This window comes from Tasmannia lanceolata, unplaced genomic scaffold (assembly GCF_043159265.1).
Source record: "Tasmannia lanceolata isolate RefF3 unplaced genomic scaffold, GAP_Taslan_0.1 ptg000029l, whole genome shotgun sequence".
Lineage (NCBI taxonomy): Eukaryota > Viridiplantae > Streptophyta > Magnoliopsida > Canellales > Winteraceae > Tasmannia > Tasmannia lanceolata.
In genome coordinates this window covers 3,427,421-3,445,947 of record NW_027518706.1, presented here as the reverse complement: position 1 = coordinate 3,445,947, position 18,527 = coordinate 3,427,421, and the positions used below count along the sequence as shown (strand labels likewise).

At 37.8% G+C, this 18,527-nt stretch overlaps 2 protein-coding genes across 4 annotated transcripts in view; both read right to left on the bottom strand.

Annotated features, from left to right (window-relative positions):
* Positions 1-6,330: 6,330 nt before the first annotated feature.
* Positions 6,331-10,631, bottom strand: LOC143859256 (LRR receptor-like serine/threonine-protein kinase EFR). The gene is made up of 2 exons (XM_077369967.1): positions 8,867-10,631; positions 6,331-6,892 (listed from the first exon to the last, which is right to left on the bottom strand). Exons 1-2 carry the CDS (start codon positions 9,924-9,926, stop codon positions 6,882-6,884), a joined length of 1,071 nt encoding a protein of 356 aa, XP_077226082.1. The 5' UTR covers positions 9,927-10,631; the 3' UTR covers positions 6,331-6,881.
* A 2,471-nt stretch (positions 10,632-13,102) lies between these two features.
* The window catches only part of LOC143858913 (SH3 domain-containing protein), a 41,155-nt gene continuing 35,730 nt past the window's right edge, over positions 13,103-18,527 (bottom strand). Inside the window, exons 16-26 of one of the 3 annotated variants that reach the window (XM_077369603.1) lie at positions 17,895-18,080; positions 17,589-17,777; positions 16,910-17,151; positions 16,649-16,795; positions 15,587-15,803; positions 15,155-15,283; positions 14,877-15,020; positions 14,648-14,737; positions 14,391-14,561; positions 13,616-13,675; positions 13,103-13,496 (exon numbers count right to left, since the gene is read on the bottom strand). In XM_077369603.1, the coding sequence (XP_077225718.1) occupies positions 13,422-13,496; positions 13,616-13,675; positions 14,391-14,561; positions 14,648-14,737; positions 14,877-15,020; positions 15,155-15,283; positions 15,587-15,803; positions 16,649-16,795; positions 16,910-17,151; positions 17,589-17,777; positions 17,895-18,080 (1,650 nt within the window). In that variant the 3' untranslated portion in view covers positions 13,103-13,421. The remainder of the gene's footprint in view (positions 13,497-13,615; positions 13,676-14,390; positions 14,562-14,647; positions 14,738-14,876; positions 15,021-15,154; positions 15,284-15,586; positions 15,804-16,648; positions 16,796-16,909; positions 17,152-17,588; positions 17,778-17,894; positions 18,081-18,527) is intronic. The other 2 variants (XM_077369604.1, XM_077369605.1) reach the window with 2 other exon arrangements.

Genomic DNA, 18,527 nt, shown 5'->3' with positions numbered 1-18,527 from the left:
GGACCATTTCTCGGAGTTCCGAGAAATTTTCTCGGAGTTCCGAGAAAATGTCCAGATGCTACTGGACCTTTTCTCGGAGTTCCGAGGGAACTCTCGGAGTTCCGAGCTCGGAGCTCCGAGAAAAATTCTCGGAGTTCCGAGAAGCCTAAAAATCCACAGATTTTGATTTTTATTGCTTATTTGATTTTTAGCTTTTGGAACTCAACTCCTATGATTATTTTGGAATGTTTATGAGGGTCCCAACATGTTGGTCCACCACATAACCATTCACTAATCCATTTTAAGTTCTTAAGTGTTCTTTGAAAAACATTTTGAAAACACTTTGCCTTGACTTGGAAATCTAAAGAGAAAGGATGTACAATGATACCTATGTAGCTTTCAACTTCTCTTTAGTCTTGGTCTTCAATTGATCTTCCATCTTGTGTATGCTTGCTTGAGAGATGAGGTGAGCTTCACTTAGCTCCTTTGACTCTTGTATGGGATATCTCCAAGCATGACCATGTTGTGTGTTGGTTTCTTCAATGATCAATCCTATCTCAAACACAACACTTCAAAGCAAATTGATTAGTATTCAAAAACACAATCAATTATGTTTAGAATCATCAAAACAAGATAGGAGAGTAGACCCTTGGGCTTACAATTCACCTAGCTATCAACCAAGTAGAAGACAAATTAACCTTGTGTAAAATGCCTCCAGGGAATTTCAGCACCAAATCAGCATGGGAAGTAAGCAGAAGAAGAGGTGAAAATGTAGACTGGTCTCATGGAATATGGGACCATACTCCTACTATGGTGGGCTGTTTTGCTTGGAAAGTCTTCAACAATGCGATCCCAACAGATAACAAAACCAAAGATTTGCAGATACAGATGGCTTTAAAGTGCAACTGCTCCTCCTCCTCCAAAGAAGAAACTGTAAACCACCTTCTAGGGAATGGTGAGTTAGCAAGCAGTATATGGGACTTGTTTGCTCGTCTCGTCTCTGGGCAGTACAACTCCTACCCCTGCAACTAGTGAGAAGCTGAATTAAAGATTGGATGGCCATTGGACGCGTAAGGAAATCTCAGGCAAGTTTCCTCCTTGGAATGCCAGCCCTGCTTATCCCTTAGCACATATGGAAGGAACGTTGCTTGAGAAGAATGGAAGGCAAGATCAACAACATAAACTGGGTAATAGAGAAAGTTGTGAGCGATTTAAGAGCAGTGAGAACTAGCCAAAATTTCTTGAAAGAAATCAGCATGCTAGACCGGCTTGCTTTAGAGGAATTGAAGATTGACGTTCGGCAACAAAAAATTAGCAGGGAAAGCTGGATTTGGTGGGAAAGACCTGTGTGTGGTCCTATTAAGCTTAACATCGACGGGGCGGCCAAGGGAAACCCAGGAGAATCAGAAGGCGGAGGAGTCATGCGTGACTCTAAAGCAAAGGTTATCATTGCCTTTGCCTATTTCTATGGAACATCCACCAACATGGTGGCAGAAGCGAGGGCGCTCTTGGACGGTCTTAGGCTATGCAAAGCTTTCGGAATAGTGAACCTCGTGGTAGAATCGGATAGCGTGGTGTTGATGGATCTCATTTAAAAGAAAGAGAGCCACCCGTGGTCCATCTCCTCTTACTGGTTGGAAATGATGCTACTCATGGATCAACTTCGCCCCTCCCATCAACACCAATTCAGAGAAGGCAGTAAAGTTGCAGATGCACTCGCAAATGAAGCCGTCTTTACTAAATCGAACCGAGTTTTTCAGGGCTTGTAAAAAATGCCAACTACGGCCCGTGAGGCTGCAAGATGTGACTTCCAAATCTCCAGACGAGGATGACCTAGGTGGTGGGCGGCATATAGGGAATGTGTTATTTTTTCACCCTTTTGGGTTCAGATTTAGAGCTAGGCGATTAGCCCTCCTCTAGCAATTTTGCAAATACTATATAATATTTTGAGGTCGTCCCCGGGGCCGCAATCTGCTCTGGGTTAAAGAAAGCTTACATCTTTCGTATCTAACATTTAAAATTTATGCTTCTCTAAAAAAGGGAAATGATATCGACACTCACGTGTTTTAATAAGAGGCATTCAAGTCCCTTGTCGCTTAGCATTTAAAGGGCTTGAAAGGGCTTTTTGAAAACTGTAATATTTCTAACAGCCCTTTAAATGCTAAACGACTGTAGACTTGAGCGTCTCTTATTAAAACATGTGAGTGCTGATATCATTTCCTTTGAATTTTTTTTTGCAATCCAAAAGGGCCTTAAGCTCTTTGTCTCTCTCTCATGCGAATATGATAAACATATTGAATTTAAAATAATATTAAAGATAAATAAATAAATAAAATTAAAACCCACCTTGAGGAGGTCATAGTCATACCAAGGAAGCAGGATTCTCTACTCGGAATGGGGAATCTCAATTCCCCGAAAATCGATTCGGAAACGGGAATCTTCTCGATTCCCCGATTTTTGGGAATCCCATTTTGTAAACGTGGGAAACACGTTTCCCACTCTATAGGAATCGAATTTCCCATAGAGTGGGAAGTCATTTCCTATCTACCCTCCTTGTCTCCTCTTCTTTTCCTCTTCTTAGTATTTACAGGTAAAGTCATTTAAGTACATAAGATTTACATGCAAATAAAGGAAGTTCCCCCATTTGAATCTATTAAAAATAGTTTCAAGATCCAAATCTAAAAGGATAAAAAGTCAACTTTCTGGTTCTAGTACAAAATTCGAAAAAAATGTCGGGTCAAAATCTTAACTTCCAAATGATGGGGTATTTTTCCAATTTTAAAAATTCATAAATTCTATCATGACCAAACATTGTTAGGTATCAAAAGTCCGGTAAAATAAATCTCATAATTTGGTTTCTAAAATTTTTTCTTCTTCTCAGGCACTGGTCAACGCATTGGTCAACACAATTGCTAATAGTGATTTTCCTTTAAGTAAATGTTGGATCTTTTAATAAAAAGTATTTTTAAAATATTTGCTTCATATAATTATTTCTTATATTTTTTTGTAATTTTTTATTTTCTAAATTTTTTTAAATATTTAACTATTAAAAAAAATCTCCGGCCCTTCACGCTTCCCACCTTCATGAGAGCCTTCGCTCCCCCCCTCCCGCTTATCGCTTCCCGCTCTGGCAACCTTGGGTCATACACCTTGGCCAAAATGGAAAATCCAATGGGCGGATCGTGAGATATCACAATGACAATGACAATGCCAAGGGGTGATCCTCCGTTTATAATTTAGGTTCACTCTAAATCTCTCTCATTAGACATGTAGAATGATGATATGATCAAAATTTCTTTATTTGTTGTTTGTTCTTGTCAAGTGGGATAAGATAAAACTATAAGAAATTAAAGATAGTATCAAACAACAACAACCAATAGGAATGAAGAGATTTTAAAGGTAACACAACTAACAATCTCTCACTTGGCCTTAAAAAAATTTAAAATCAAATTCCACTCATACCCAGTACAAATAGATAGACCTAATTATTTTGATTGCATGTGCCCCGTATCAAAGTATTTATCAAGTAAGATATTCAAAAACAAAATTGTCAGGAATTATTATCAAGATCAACTTATTCTGTGAATTCATGCCACAGATACTGTAAACTCCTACCACAATTCGTATTATGAACTCCGGCCATAAGCATAGTGTGAGCATCTTTATGGTGTACCTGTGTGGGTCGAACCTATATTCTCTTCGCAATCTTTCCTCATTGTTGCTTGGATTCGCTGGATTTGTATCAGAAGAGAACAAGTATACAAAAGACGTAACGTATGCTATGTCTATTCAAAACACAAAGATGCGAATATTATTTTCACCACCAAAAAACATCGTCATCCATCTCTCTTCTCACATTTTCTAAGATTCTTAAATACTAAGAGGTAGCTACCAAATAGGAAAGGCTAGCTACAAAATTTGCAAAGGATAAGAAATAGCTAAATATATAAAAAAAATAACTCTCAGTGTAAATAGAAACTTTCCCATATCCAATTCTTTCATATTTCCAACTGCCAACTTTATGGATGTTGCTGCTAAAATATACCTTATCCCTCATGATTTGGTTTCTAATTTTCATGTTTGTGAAACTTCCATAATATATATCCTCAAAATTTGTTGCTTATTTTTTGGACCGCATCTAAGACATTCCAAAACCGGCCCATTGCGAAGCAGCCTCATAAACCGCCAACCCACAATCTAAAGTTAAAGTGTTTGTTTTCCATGGCCCCAATCCCAACACCAACCGATTACACCCGGAATCCTCAACGACACTCTGAGAATGGCCACCCCTTCACAAAAAGAGACCTAGAATTTTAATCGATTCAGCCTCAGTCTAAACAAGCCTTTGCTTTCACCCAGTTAACCACCCATCCACCTTGTTTATGTAGTTGAATATAACCCACTAGAAACCTTTCCTTACTTCCATCTTTATTCCCAACCGCCACACTATTCCTCTTCCTTACACTTTCACCGAGACCCTCTTATACTTTTAGCCGACCACCTCTCTTAGCCTTCTTTATCTTTTTTATGACATAGGGTATCCCCACCCCTAATTTTTAGGGCGGGACTATTCCCTAAGAATGCGTGCAATCACCCGTAAACCATGTGCATCTGGTAAGCTCCACTCTCTTAGTCATGGGTATGCTCCTTCTTGATCGTTTGCTACACCTCAACCACCACTTTTTGAATTCCTTAACAAGTCAAGAATTCCCTTTATCCTCCATTCTTCACTCCCACCTTCATAATCACCCCTATAATTTCAAGCAAGGACAGAGCTAGGAATTTGCTCCATGAGGCAGCAAAGAGTTGTTATGCAATAATCAATACGTCAATCGAATTTGATTATCCAAATAAATTATACCTAATTGTAGTATCTTATACAAGATAGTGAAAACGTGTCATTTGTAATGTGATTTATGCAAAACTTGGCCCTGAAAAGAACTTCTCCTTGGTAATCATTTTTAAAGTTGTATCTTTCTCGGTTTATCCTTACACTAGGTTAATCCTCGCTCTGATACCAACTAATGCAATTGATTGAACGTAAATTTTGTGACTGGTATATAATAAGAAGATAAGCACTAGGATCCACTAAAGGAGGAGAGAAATAGATAGAAAATGTCTCTTGTATATTATTCATGAAAACTCTCATAACATGTTTAACAAACTAATAAAATCTAAGGAATGTAATGATAAATTTCTTCAAAATCATTACATCTACTCTTTCACATATAGATGCCATCAACATTAGGAAGAGACAAATAGAAGGGAGTAATGCTACGAAAATTGGGGTGCAATCACACGGAAAAAAGAAAATTTTGGTTTGGCCTCTTTCATTGCAATGGCTCCAAACATGCTTTTGAGGATGGCTATTGATACCCATAAATTAAAAAAGCTCATCCTCAAAGAAATGGAAGGCATGGAAGGAAGTAGCTTCTGGCTTAAGGAGGTAAGTTCCTTAGGATTCCTGATAAGGATTTGAATATCGAATTACACCTAAAAAACAGTGTCAGGTGGACATGGTTTCAAACTCCAATTTAAGAGCTTTTGTTTTCATCAAAACACTATATGCAAATGGAAATGGAAGTGGGAGAGTGAGGCAAAACAAACTATAAATAGCTTTTGTATTTTGTTACCTACTGCTTGTTTTTACTTCTCTTATAGTTTGATAGAGAACCCACCGACCTCAAATCTCAAATCCCAATTAATAACCCCACAATGGATTGGATTTGAAAAGTTTTTTCTTATGTTCATGTGGTTAGAGTAGAGTAGAAGATGGTGCTGTAACATTCACCCTTCCTAAAATAGGGTGTTCTTCACCGATCTTTTAAGAGAATAGGTCCAGACTTTATTCTTTCTAAAACGGGTTTTATAAAACGCCCCTTATTCCTCGTAATTAATTGGTTTGTGCACGATGAGTTCAATAATGGAAAAAATCAGGGGGTCACCAAGACTGAATGTGAAGAAACACATTCATGAATTTCAAAGGAGAATAAAATGGAGAAAAAATAGGAGAGAGGGTTTCTCCTCAAATTTGAGAAGCTCATCGTCATGGTGAGAAGCTCAAGGCTTCTCATCAAATTTCAGAAAGTCCATGGCTACCTCACTCTACACAGACTTGGAGAGAGGGTTTCTCCAAGAGTGAATGTGAAGAACAAAGCCTTCTTCCACAAACTTATCTATAATTTCTAACATGTTTCATAGCTACCATGATTTACTTAATTGCCTAGTAATCTTCATCCATAAATCTCCCATAGGATCAAAAGATCCTTTGTGATGTTATTTGTAATTCATGATGGAATGATCAATGTATTGCAATGGAAACCTTCACGCTCAAGATTTGATAATATTTTTTATTAATAGTTGGAGAAAATATAGATATGAGAAAAAGTACTACCTGTGGCACCACTAACCACATCGCATCTAATATAACATTAACTTAGAAACACATAGAAGAAACCACATGTAAGATAGTAATCTTTGTCCAGTAGGAAACAAAAGCGAATGTAGCTGTGAATTTCATCATTCTCTGTGGATCCCAGCACCAAGATATATGTTTCTAATAGAACACATTTCCTTTACAATGCCTCCCATCTCCATTCGTTCTCTCGGAGATTCTGCAGAACACACCACTCCAATCCTCACTAAAGATACCAAACACTCTTGCATATGACGTACCTTATCATTGTAATTCTCAGCAGCGTTTGTAGCTCTTTCTTCATCATCATCTAAAAGAATTAATGGATCCAGAATCTCCATCACTTGATCAGGCAAAGACAACTGGACAAATTTGTGAAGACTTAGGCCATCCTTAAACATGTCATCTGCGGGGCGCTTTCCAGTGAATATCTCCATTAAAAGAATCCCATAGCTATACACATCTCCGGCTGTGGACACATGACCACCTAGCCATATTCTGCAATTCCACACATCTTTTACTTTTTGTTGTGATAAAGGATATAAGATACCAGTTAGAAACTAAAAGTAAATATGAGGTTTGATTTTGAAAAAAAAGGTGGAAATTTTATCAAAGAGATGATAGATAATCGAATGATCTCTTCACATTTCGAAACCTAAGTTGCATGGAAAGAGTCTAGAATGTTTAGAGAAACACATAAGAAACGATTTAGCACAATAAAAGAAAATATAGAAGTTATGTCCTATGTTGCATTAGTATAGGTACGAGTGTCAAAATCTGACATAGGTATCTAGTGTCAAATTTAGTAAACCTCAAAAAGAATGATTTGTAAATTCGCCAAAATATTTTAATCAATTGTCAAATTTTAATTTTTTTACATAATAATATTATTTTATCCAGTAACATATTTAAATTTTAATAAGTTAAGTAGATATAATGTTTTATTTCTTCTTAAGAAAATTACTAATAGGATGCGTAAAATTCAAAATGTTTGATAATTATAAAGTTGTGGCAGTAGCATAAAAAACAGAAAAGAGATACGGTCTTAGAGACTGCTGCAATTTGAGACGTACATGTCCCACATAGGTACTGTACCGATTTAGAAAATCCCTAAAACATGGGTTTTGGCCAATCAAGTCATGTAAGTGATGAATAGCATTCCACTATGTATTACTCAAAACTATTAGCCAATTTTGGAACATGATAATTTCTCAACATGATTTTTTCATCTCAAACCAACCAAGTCTCAGTGATTGCACATGCAAAAGCACTACAAAAGTAGATCAAATTAAATCTCATACTAATTATAAGGTAAAAAATAAGTAGACGTAGAAGTAGAAGTAAATAATGTCGTTTTCTAAGTACAAATAAAATAGTTGTAAATATCATCTTTGATTTCACTTTCATGTTGACTTGGGAGAGGCAGCTTAAAAGGCACTTGTTGAAAAATCCATTAAACACAAGGAAGTAGAATGAATAGTGCAAGCCAACCAGTCTCGAAAAGGGAAATGGCATCATCCTTTCCAAGGGAAACACTATTTCAGTAACAACATTATTCCAAAAGTCTTGTATTTATTATTAGTAATTATTTTTAGAAACCTCCTTGACTTATATTTATTGAACACCTTAAATTTAGGATAATTGGCAAAAGGAATTTAGGATAATTAGCATGATCATGTTTTCATAATGAGGAAGACTCACATTGTTTTACACTTTCTAATGGGCTACTGAAAAAAAAATTTATATAATTGTAACAACTTTTGATAGCTGGTTAAACAATAAAAACAAGGTGGGTTTGACCCATTAAAGGGCGATTGTGCGGATATAAGTAGCCCTACCAAAATCACCAATCAATTGCCTAAATTTACTTTATATCAATATTCTACCAATTCCTCCCTCTTTTCTCTTCCGAGGATTGCCAAAAATTCTTGGATTAGACACATGCACTGCCTCCATAAAGAGTGGTGCATTTTGAGAGGCATGCGAGGGGTGAGCCAATCCTAGAAGGAATGAGGTAATGCACCACTTATTACTCTAGGATCACCACATAGGGATTATGGGCCCTAAGTTTCGGACATGACTCTGACTAGAACCATCTAGCCAGGCTAGGAAAGTGTCGCTTGTCGTGTGCTCAAGCTCTTTTGGAGAACCTAATGCATATTTCTTTCAAACCACTGTTCTTTGAAAAAAAATCACCAAAAATTGAAATGATTGACTTGGGATTAATAGACACAACTATTTACTAGAAAGAGCAAGGGTTCTGAGTGTGGGGAACCATCCTCCACTGAGGTCTAGAAGGAAGTGTAGGTCATACGCCACACAATAAATATAGAAATGCTTTCAAGTAATTTATTTGGTTCAAGGGTGCTAATTTAGCCTTTGTTGCACTACATTATATACCTAATAACTGAGAAATATTTTATAAAACTCATTGAGAATAGACAGGATGACGAAAATTGATAAAATTATTACCTGGAGCAATGTACCCAATAGTTCCCTTTAATCCAGTTGTGCTGCTTTGGTCTTCAGATGAGCTCTGAATGATTCTTGGATAAAACTTGGCTAACCCAAAATCACCCACATGAGCATTCATGTCTTCATCCAAAAAAATGTTGCTTGGCTTTAGATCACAATGAACAATCGGTGTATGGCAATGATGGTGAAGATAATCCAGCGCAGAAGCTATGTCAATTGCTATGTTTAATCTCTTAATGAAGTTTAAACTTCCTACTTGATGTTGCCCATCTAATTTTGAATGCAACCACTTCTCTAGACTCCCATTTGGCATGAACTCAAGCACGAGAGCTTTGAAATCATTTCCTCCAAAATCGATGCTTGAACAAGAAGTTATGATCTTCACAAGATTTCGATGACGAATGTTTCTCAATGCGTTGCATTCAGCTATGAAACTCTTTGAAGCCCCCCTTAAGTGAAGGTTGAGCACTTTGACAGCAACAACATTTTCAATGCGACTGAGGATTCCTTTATACACTGATCCATAACTTCCCGTGCCTATCAAATTGGCTAAAGAGAACCCATCTGTTGCCTTAAAGAGTTCTGCATAAGAAACCTTTAAATGCCGGCCGTCCATAGAAGATAGGGAAGATGGTTTCTTCCTTGACTTTCTTATCCAGTAAAGTGAAGCAGGGACGCACAATAAGAAAATCAAACATGCAACCGCACTTGCTACTAGGATGATTACTCTAGAAACATGGGCTTTTCCTCGTCTGACATTAGCTAGGACTGGGCATGTAGGCAACTTTAATTCTGGGATACCACCACAAAGATTAGCATTTCCCACGACTGAAATTGCACTGGCATTTCCAAAGACCCCTTGTTTTGGAACTTCACCCTCAAAATTATTGAGAGACAAGTTTAGATATTGTAGAAACTTAAACCCCTCTAGATATTTTGGAATCATCCCTGAGAAGTTATTACTTGAAAGATCAAGGACTTCAATGGATGTTAATGTAGTAAAAACTGACGGAACATCTCCTCGGAAGGCGTTACCATGCATATAAAGTTCTCGCATGCTCTTACAATTTGCAAGAGCGCTTGGGATTTCACCTGACAATTTGTTCTGGGAAACATCCAATAGCTCTAGAATGTTCAAGTGATGGGAGAGCGCCAGTAAAAAAATTTCGAGACAAATAGAGTATAATTGATAGCGAAGAAAGGCCAATAATTTGTTTTGGTATCGTACCACTAAGGTTATTTCCAGAAAGGCGCAAACTTAAAAGTTTTGTACAGTTTGCAAGAGTTAGAGGTATGCTTCCTTGCAGGTTGTTATATCCTAAATCGAGGGCAGTCAATTGAGAAATATTTCCAATACTGTATGGGATTTTCTCGGACAAACTATTATGTCCCATGTAGAGTTGTTTTAAGTTCTGGAGCATCCCAATTGAAGTGGGAATAGAACCCGTGATGAAGGTTGAATATATACCCAAATTTTGTAAGTTGATGAGCTTGCCGATCTGACTAGGGATGGTTCCAGAAATTTGGTTTTGTCCTATTGACAACCAATAAAGGTGAGTTGAGAGATTGGCTATGGAGTTGGGAAATAGGCCAACAAAATGATTTCTCTCTATGCCTAACCAAATTAGATTACTACAGTTGGTCAAAGAAGTGATAAATTTCAAGTCGTCAGCTCTACCAAGGCCTAGGTAATTATAGCTCAAGTCAAATCTGAGGAGATTCTTTGCCCATCCAATATTTTCAGGTACTGGTCCGCTAAACTGGTTATAATTTGGAATGTGTCCGGTAAATTGATTGATTGCTAAAAGTAGAGATTGGAGTTTAGGAAGAGAGAATCCTATGTTGGGTGGAAGGGTTCCGTGTAACTGGTTATCTGTCACGGCAAACTCCACAAGAAACGAGAGATTATTATAAAAAGAGGAAGGAACCGTACCGGATAATAAATTTCCAGAAAGGACGATCAGTTTCAAGTTATTAATTCGGGCCAGGTCATCTGGGATGTGTCCCACCAAACTATTTTCAAATAAAAAGAGATGGGTGAGAGATGAAACGTTCCCTAGTTGAGGTGGAATGCTCCCTGTAAGATGATTAGGACCCAGATATAACAAGGATAGCTTCGGTAGAGTGCTAAGTTGGATGGGAATTTTCCCTGTGAACTCATTGAAACTCAATTCGATGACTCTGAGATCCCTACAGTGGGTGAGATTGGATGGAATTTCCCCTCCCAAGGAATTATGGCTCATATTAAGATATCGCAGTCTAAATAGACGGCCAATATCTTGGGATATTTTGCCATCGAAGCTGTTTTCTTGGAGGTGGATTTCCCTAAGAAAGGTGAGGTTGGATATGTCAGGAGATAGAGTACCCACCAAGGTCTGCCCACTAAGCAAGTTCTCCCCACTAAGGTTCAATACAGTGACCCTTTGATGCCTCCGACCGCATGTGACTCCATTCCACTGGCAGAAATGGAGAGTATGGTTCCATGATGATAAGGCTCCAAGAGGATCACTTGTTATACCATCCTTAAAAGCGAGCAGAGCCATTCGATCGGTTTCATTTCCAAGTAAGGTGGTGGTGGTTGCAGAATTTGAATGTACTACGTTCATGGCAAAGAAGAGATTTAGAGAGAAGATAAATGACCAAAGCTCCATCCTCATTGAAGCTCTTCTTCTGCTGAACAAATACAAGATTTTTTCTTCTCTCATAATTTTATTTAATCTCACTAGACCCTTATATAGAAAGAAATGATGGTAATTTCATTTTATCTTTCTTTTTTTTCTTAACTCGAGTAATTTATGGTGATTTTTTTTGTCTCCTAATTTCATTTATATGGAAAGAAATGAAGATGCATTGACCCAAAAATCTTCTCCATAGGATAATCCTATCCATCCAATATATTTGTTATAAAATGGACGGCCCAGAAACTTAACAAAAAACAACAGTTTCAGAAACATCCATTTGTTAGGATTAGTCTCTTGAGAAGATTTTCGAGGCATGGCTCCGGGAGAAACAAATAAATGGTTCAGATCATCCAAATACGTGGGCCCCACTTACTTTTTCATCCAAAAAAATGAAGTCACCCAGAAAACTTCCATTGCAACTGAACAACAATAAGGACCAATGAATTGAGTCACTACCTTCCATGCCTCACAAGCATATGGTTGAAAAAAGCAAGCTTATCATTTTCAGTTTCCCCTGGATTTAACCTTGCTAGGCTTTTCAATAAATAAACCATTTTATCTAACGTTTTTTCCTTGACTCGAATAGCTTTGGTCTTGCTCGTGTTTCACGAAAGCCTCACCTATTAATGAAATTTCTTACTACTAATTCCACTCCAAAATATTTCTTAACTTGTGTAGGGTATCCCTCCGTTGAAAATTACATCAACTATTTTTGTGAGGAGAAAAAATTATTGTTCTCGTTACGTATGGTGATTGGGACTAGTCGTGTCGGCCATCAATTCACTTGACTTCATCAGTTTATTTATTAGGTCTCTAGATTAAATAACAAAGCTTTTGGCCCTCTTTGTTTTGGATTTTTATAATCAATTTTGATTTCAATTGATGGCTACATCGCCGATCCAAGCGACTAGTCCCAAATTGCAACATTTATTTATTCATTTGGATCTACAATTAAAAAAATAGAATGTAAAACTTTTAAGAACTTTACAGTTCCCCATTTCTTCACGACTAGCGGAAAACTCCAAAACCTCAATCACTAAAATCCATACTAAAGTCCCTGCTCGAGGAGTCCCAGAGTTACCCACAATCTGTTGGACTTCTTTAGAGTGACCCACAGTTTAGGAAGTTCCGACGGGATTTCAAATCCCACTCAACTAACCCGTTCTTAAAAATAAGCTTGGAGAACTTCAACATGAAGGGCATGTTTGGCAACAATGAAAAATAATTCCATGGAATATTCGTTGGTTCAATTGTGAAATAGGGAGGGGGAGAGATCCGAGGGGCAGGAGGGATTCGTTGGTTCCCTAATAATATCGAAAAAACAAAAAATTACTCATCTTCAATATGTTTTTTCAGGGCCTTTTTCATGCTCCCCTCACTCACACTCCCAAGTCTTTCCCTCTCCGCCCATCTCATACAACTGGCTCCACTAATATTCCACGGAATATTTTTTCATGGTTGCCAAACATGCTACCATGTTCTATAAATTGAACTGGAATCCGTTCAGCAAATATCCATTTGTTTTCCATCAGAACTTCTTTAGAACCAGAAATCAGCCCTAAACACACTGTAAATATATTTACCTGCTAAACAGAAAAACCTCAAACCAAAAACAGTCAACGGCCAACTCGGCAAATAAAAAAATTGGACTGTTGTTAATTTTCCCAACATATAAACGCGGACTTGGATATAAGCTGCCAAAATTCATGATAAAATGGGAACTCATCCATGCACGCATGGGGATTGGCCACACTGAACTGACAAGAAATGGAGACTAACAAAAGGAATTCCAAGTTCCGCCATATCACAATCTATTTCTTGTGGAAAAGGCATAAAAGAGACAAAATCGACCTTTTTCGCAAGAGGTTCTATCAAGTTGAACTGACATATAGAACAGGGACCAACCCTGCCATTTTTCCATCCGTCCCAGGTCGTTTTTTCTTCACCTGCAAGAGGTGCCAACATGCCCAAATACCAGTCAGATGCTGTTCCAATTTATATAAGGCAACAGGTAGATGTATGAGATTGGAGTCGAGTAGATGATATTTTGTATTTGTATACTTACGTAGAACCAACCATCGACCTCATAATCAATTTCGACTTCTTCTCCTGCCGTCAAGTTCAACTGGTAGACAAAATAGAATCAACAGGTCATTGAATGTTAAACTCAATCATGGCTGAATGAATTCGGAAAATGAGAAGGAATTGGGAAAGAAAAAGGAAAATTAAAAAAAAATAATGGGATGGATGCTGAAATAGAAGTGCATGAAAGATCCATTGGAAGTTTACAAATCTAACTGTGAGATTTGAGAGGAAACAATGTATATTACCTACCACAAAAAAGGAAACAATGTATATCAACAGAGACAAAAAAAAAAAGGAAACAAGTAGAGTTCAAAATGGAAAAGTGTGAAGGAGCTGGAGGAGAGAATAAACCATCACTACCAGTGACTTTTGGGCTCATCATCATCACCATCAAAAGGGGATGTAAGGTTTAAGAGACAGAAAATTTAGAACGGTTGAGTTTTTATACTTTCCCAAAAGAGGAGAAGAGTATTGTCTATTAGTTATACATTAGTAGATAACGTATTTTCTAGCCCGTACTGAAACACAAGACTATCTGTCTGATAGCATTTATAATGAACCATAGTCACCACAATCACAATTAAGAACATAGTTATGCATGAATTACAAGGATATATAATTGGATTTAACATGTGGAAAATCAGCAAGAAGTTTGAAAATTTTTAAAAAGTTGCACTTTCTTGGCTAACTGACCATCTTTGTATTGAAATGAGATGACAATTTTAGACCAATTAATTAAATGGAAGCAGACATACCTCATCATCCCCACCAGCAGTGAAGTCATAAAGGGCTTTTCCAAACTGAGGATTTTCGGAAGCTGTTCCCTCCTCATCCTGTGAACCAAAACTCTGCCCAGCTAAGGGGTTCTCAAACGACTCAAATCTTTGCATGATAGATGATGTATATGATGGAGGTTCTTCTCTGATCTGGACATAGTCGGCAAATTAGCAATTACAAAATTGATCACATTCTCAAGAGATAAATCAATTGGGTGTTAAAAAGAAGAGCTAACCGGAGATCCCAGCCCCTCATAAGTTGATGATGGAACACCAGTAGTGGTGCTGCTAAACCTGCTTGTGCTTGCCCCTGTTTTGCTCTCCTGCTATAACATAAATTGCATCATTGTTTAGGCAAACTTAATGGCACTTAATCATGGGCTAGCATTCATGGTCTACGTATCTTAATGATGCATAAAAAACAAAATTGAAAGCCAGAATCTTCATGGAGTTTGTGGTTGATACCGATTGTTGTGAAGAACCAAAGCCTGTTGGCCGTGAACTAAACAAGGACGGGTAGCTCATGCCACCGAAATGTGATGATATGGAAGTTTCAACTGATCCAGTCGACTCCGGAGAAGATGTTCCTGAAGATCTGGCATCATCTTCCTGCAAAAACAAAAATCAGCATTCGACAGTTAAAAAAAGATAAGTTTCAAATTCAAATTGCGTTCTCCTAAATACCAATTTGTTAGAGAAACCACGCCTCATTTTTTATTTATTTTTCCAAATTTTAATATTACCTCTAGTTCCGTTGTTTCTAACAGTGTCTTGGCCCACATATCATCGTAACTAACTGAGGGTCTAGAGGTTATATTCTCCTCTTCAACGTCAGGAGCATCAGTTCCAGCACCAGCAAGAAATTCATTTACCTACAACAAAGAAGATAGTAGTGGGTTGGCCTCCAATCATTTATATCAGACAGGTAGGTAGGACGTATAGGTATGAAACAAGGAAAACAGCATGGAGATAACATGACTCCATTTATAGCTATAGGTATGCCTGCATAATCTAAAAGATTACACTTACAAACCCCCAAGGGGGTTGGTTCCCAAAACAAATTCAAATGTAATATTACCTCTGGTTCCTTCCAACTTTTTGATTGGCACTCAATTTTGCCAGATTTAGTCTGTCAAAAATAAATATAAACCTAATTTGGTAGGAGAATTTCTCACCCTATTCATTGCCGGTGCATTGCTCCACAAGCCATCATCTAAGTTTGTTGCCCAGGCATTTGTCAGATCAGAAGCCAATGTATCATCATGTTCTGCATGTGTTGGCTTAGTAGATTCATATACAAGGTCAGAAATCCCTGTGGCGACAGCTGGATCACTCAGACCACTTGATGCACTTATGTTGTGTCGGTTGCGGTAGATGTCAATAAGTTTAGCACTGCAAGTTGAAAACACAACCATATAGGATCACACAGATAATCCAAAATGTAGTCTATCAAAACTTCAAATTGAAATAGAAGGGGGTAAGTAGTTAGAAATGCTTTTTTCAAAAAAAAAAAAAAAAAAGTTACATCTGCTTTTCTAGTACACAAATTCCATAGGAGAAAAACGACTTCCAAGGGCATGCAATCTTTTCAAAATGATGGTTGAAAAAGAGAGACGGGGGGGTGTAATGGTTGAAAAAGGGGCACATTTATAATCCCCCTCCCCACCCCACATTTGTAATGGTTGAAAAAGGGGCACATTTATAATCCCCCTCGCCACCCCCCACCCCCCCCCCCTCCCACCCCCCCACCCCCAATTATATTTGTACCATGTTTTACGCTGAAGTGATAGACGAAACACAGTAATATGGGTTTTCTACTTAGATTTGAGAAATTGCTGATATCTCTCTTTCCCTTCCGTTTGCTGTCACTCTCCGGTAGCCATGCACATGGTAAAAGGAACCGTTGATCTGGTCCCATTCTGAAAGAATGATGCTGGTCCATTGACCAGACAAGGCTTTTGAGGTGATGTTGTCTCCAAATTTGGATCATTAAAATTTGCAGATCATGACCAAGCAAAAATTTCTAGGTTTGGCATGACATTAGTTGGATGGTGAACCACTAGAATCATAAGATTTGACCACAAAGTGGCAATGGGTGACAAAAATTTATTTCAGTCCCTTGATAAATGTTTCTGCAAGTTTTGAAGGTAGTTTAGGGTCAAGGTTTTCCTGAAAAAAAGTAGAGAGATCCTCGTCTCTTTTTAAGGGGAAAATTTGTCTTTGAAGGGATTGTGTACCTTGTTGGCCCTAGGGGTAGATATTTTGCTCTTGGAACATAACAGAATAAGGAAACCAGATCAAGAAGCTTCTCATGGGTTTCATAGAGTTTCTTAAGCTCTTCATCTGTCCATTCTTGCTTGTTGTTATCATGATTGCGCATATCTCTGCACATCCACATGCAAAACAGATAGATTTCAATGTCAATGAGACGTATATAAAACCATACATTTCAGTGTAAAAATATAAGGAATTTTTTATATATGTTTCAGCTCTCTTACTTTATAAGATCATCCTGTGCTTTGTACATTGCGTCAAGAACCTTTAACATGGGACTTATCAAAGATCCAAGACCAGTACCACTAGCCCCTTGGTCTTCCCCATTACTAAGTTGCATATCTGAAAACTGAGATTGGACTCCACCTTGTGATAAAGCATGTAAGAATTCATAGATCTGTAGCCTAAAAGGTTCCCCAGACCTGATTGCCATGGTTGTTAGAGCTTGAGCAGCAACAATGCGAACCTGAAGTATCCAATCACATTCACACTGTGAGGTGAGGTTCATATTAATTAGACTATATGGAAACAAGAGATAAGTACATCTGATGTAGGCTAGAAGAGAAGTAGAAGAGAAGAAATTGGGGAAGAAAGAAGCACTCAAATATGTATTAACTCAAACAATCATCCAAAAGTGACAAAAAAGCAGTAAAAAGATAACCCTAATAAGACTAAAATACCACAATAGGGATTTAAGAATCCCTAAAAGAATAAAATACTATAAAAAGCAATAAAGACTGAAATAACCCTAATAATACCAAATAATCCCCAAACTAACCCTAAGAATAATAAAAAGATCCCTGCAGGGCTCGCTAAGTGCGGCCTGCCTAGAATAAGCCCGCAAGGGATGTCTACGATCCTCATCAACATCTTTAGAAAGAGAGGCTCATAGGGAATTTATACCTCCCAGCTCCCACTGAAAGCACACCTTTGGAGGCGTGTCAAAGCACCAGCAAGAGTTGGGTTCCGAGAACTAGCGGCAGCAACCATTTTATCTGCATCTAGCATCATTAATGCGGTGCCAGGTGGCGTTGCAGATTCCCAAGCATATTCAGAGGCAGCATAGTTAGCATTTTCTCCAAGGAACCATACCTGCATGCAAAGGAATTGATTTCTTTTTTTTTATACAGCATACTCAGTTGTTAAACACAAGTGCGAGACATTCCACTTAACATCTTTTTCTTTAACAAAAAAATATATAATGCTTACGGCTGCTTGCACTAATCTCTGTAATGCCAAAGCTGACTTTGGGTCAGATGCAGATACTCTATCTACTGATGTTGTAAACCCTGACATTATTGACCCAGGAGGTTGCGGTGGCGGTAAATCAAGAACAATTGTGACTGCTTCCAAAGCTGTGTGCTTTCCACCGGGACCCGCTCCAACAAGGCATGTCTAATAAACAAACATAGATAGAAATGCTCAATTCATGCAGAGGAATAGTATTATTTCAATTGCACCATCTAAACAAAAATCCTATAATGATGCAGTCTTATCACAACTTGAGTATTTTTAGACAACAAACAATAGAAAATCCAACCAATCAGAGATGGAAACTAGTTAAATAAACATTGGTGGCAGGGAGACAGGTATCAGATCATTAACAAGCTGATGAACTATCTTTCAACCACAAAACATCATATTTAACGTAGATAATACAAAAACCAAGCTAGAACACAACAAATGGCTATGCTGTACTGATAGAAAAAGGAAATACAGCAAGCACAACCCACAGTACTACAGAAGCAAACTTCAAAAGAATATACGAATGTGTAGGCCGCTGAGTTTCAATTCAATAGGAAACCAAAAAATAGGATAATGCTGGGGCTGCTCTGCTGGCAA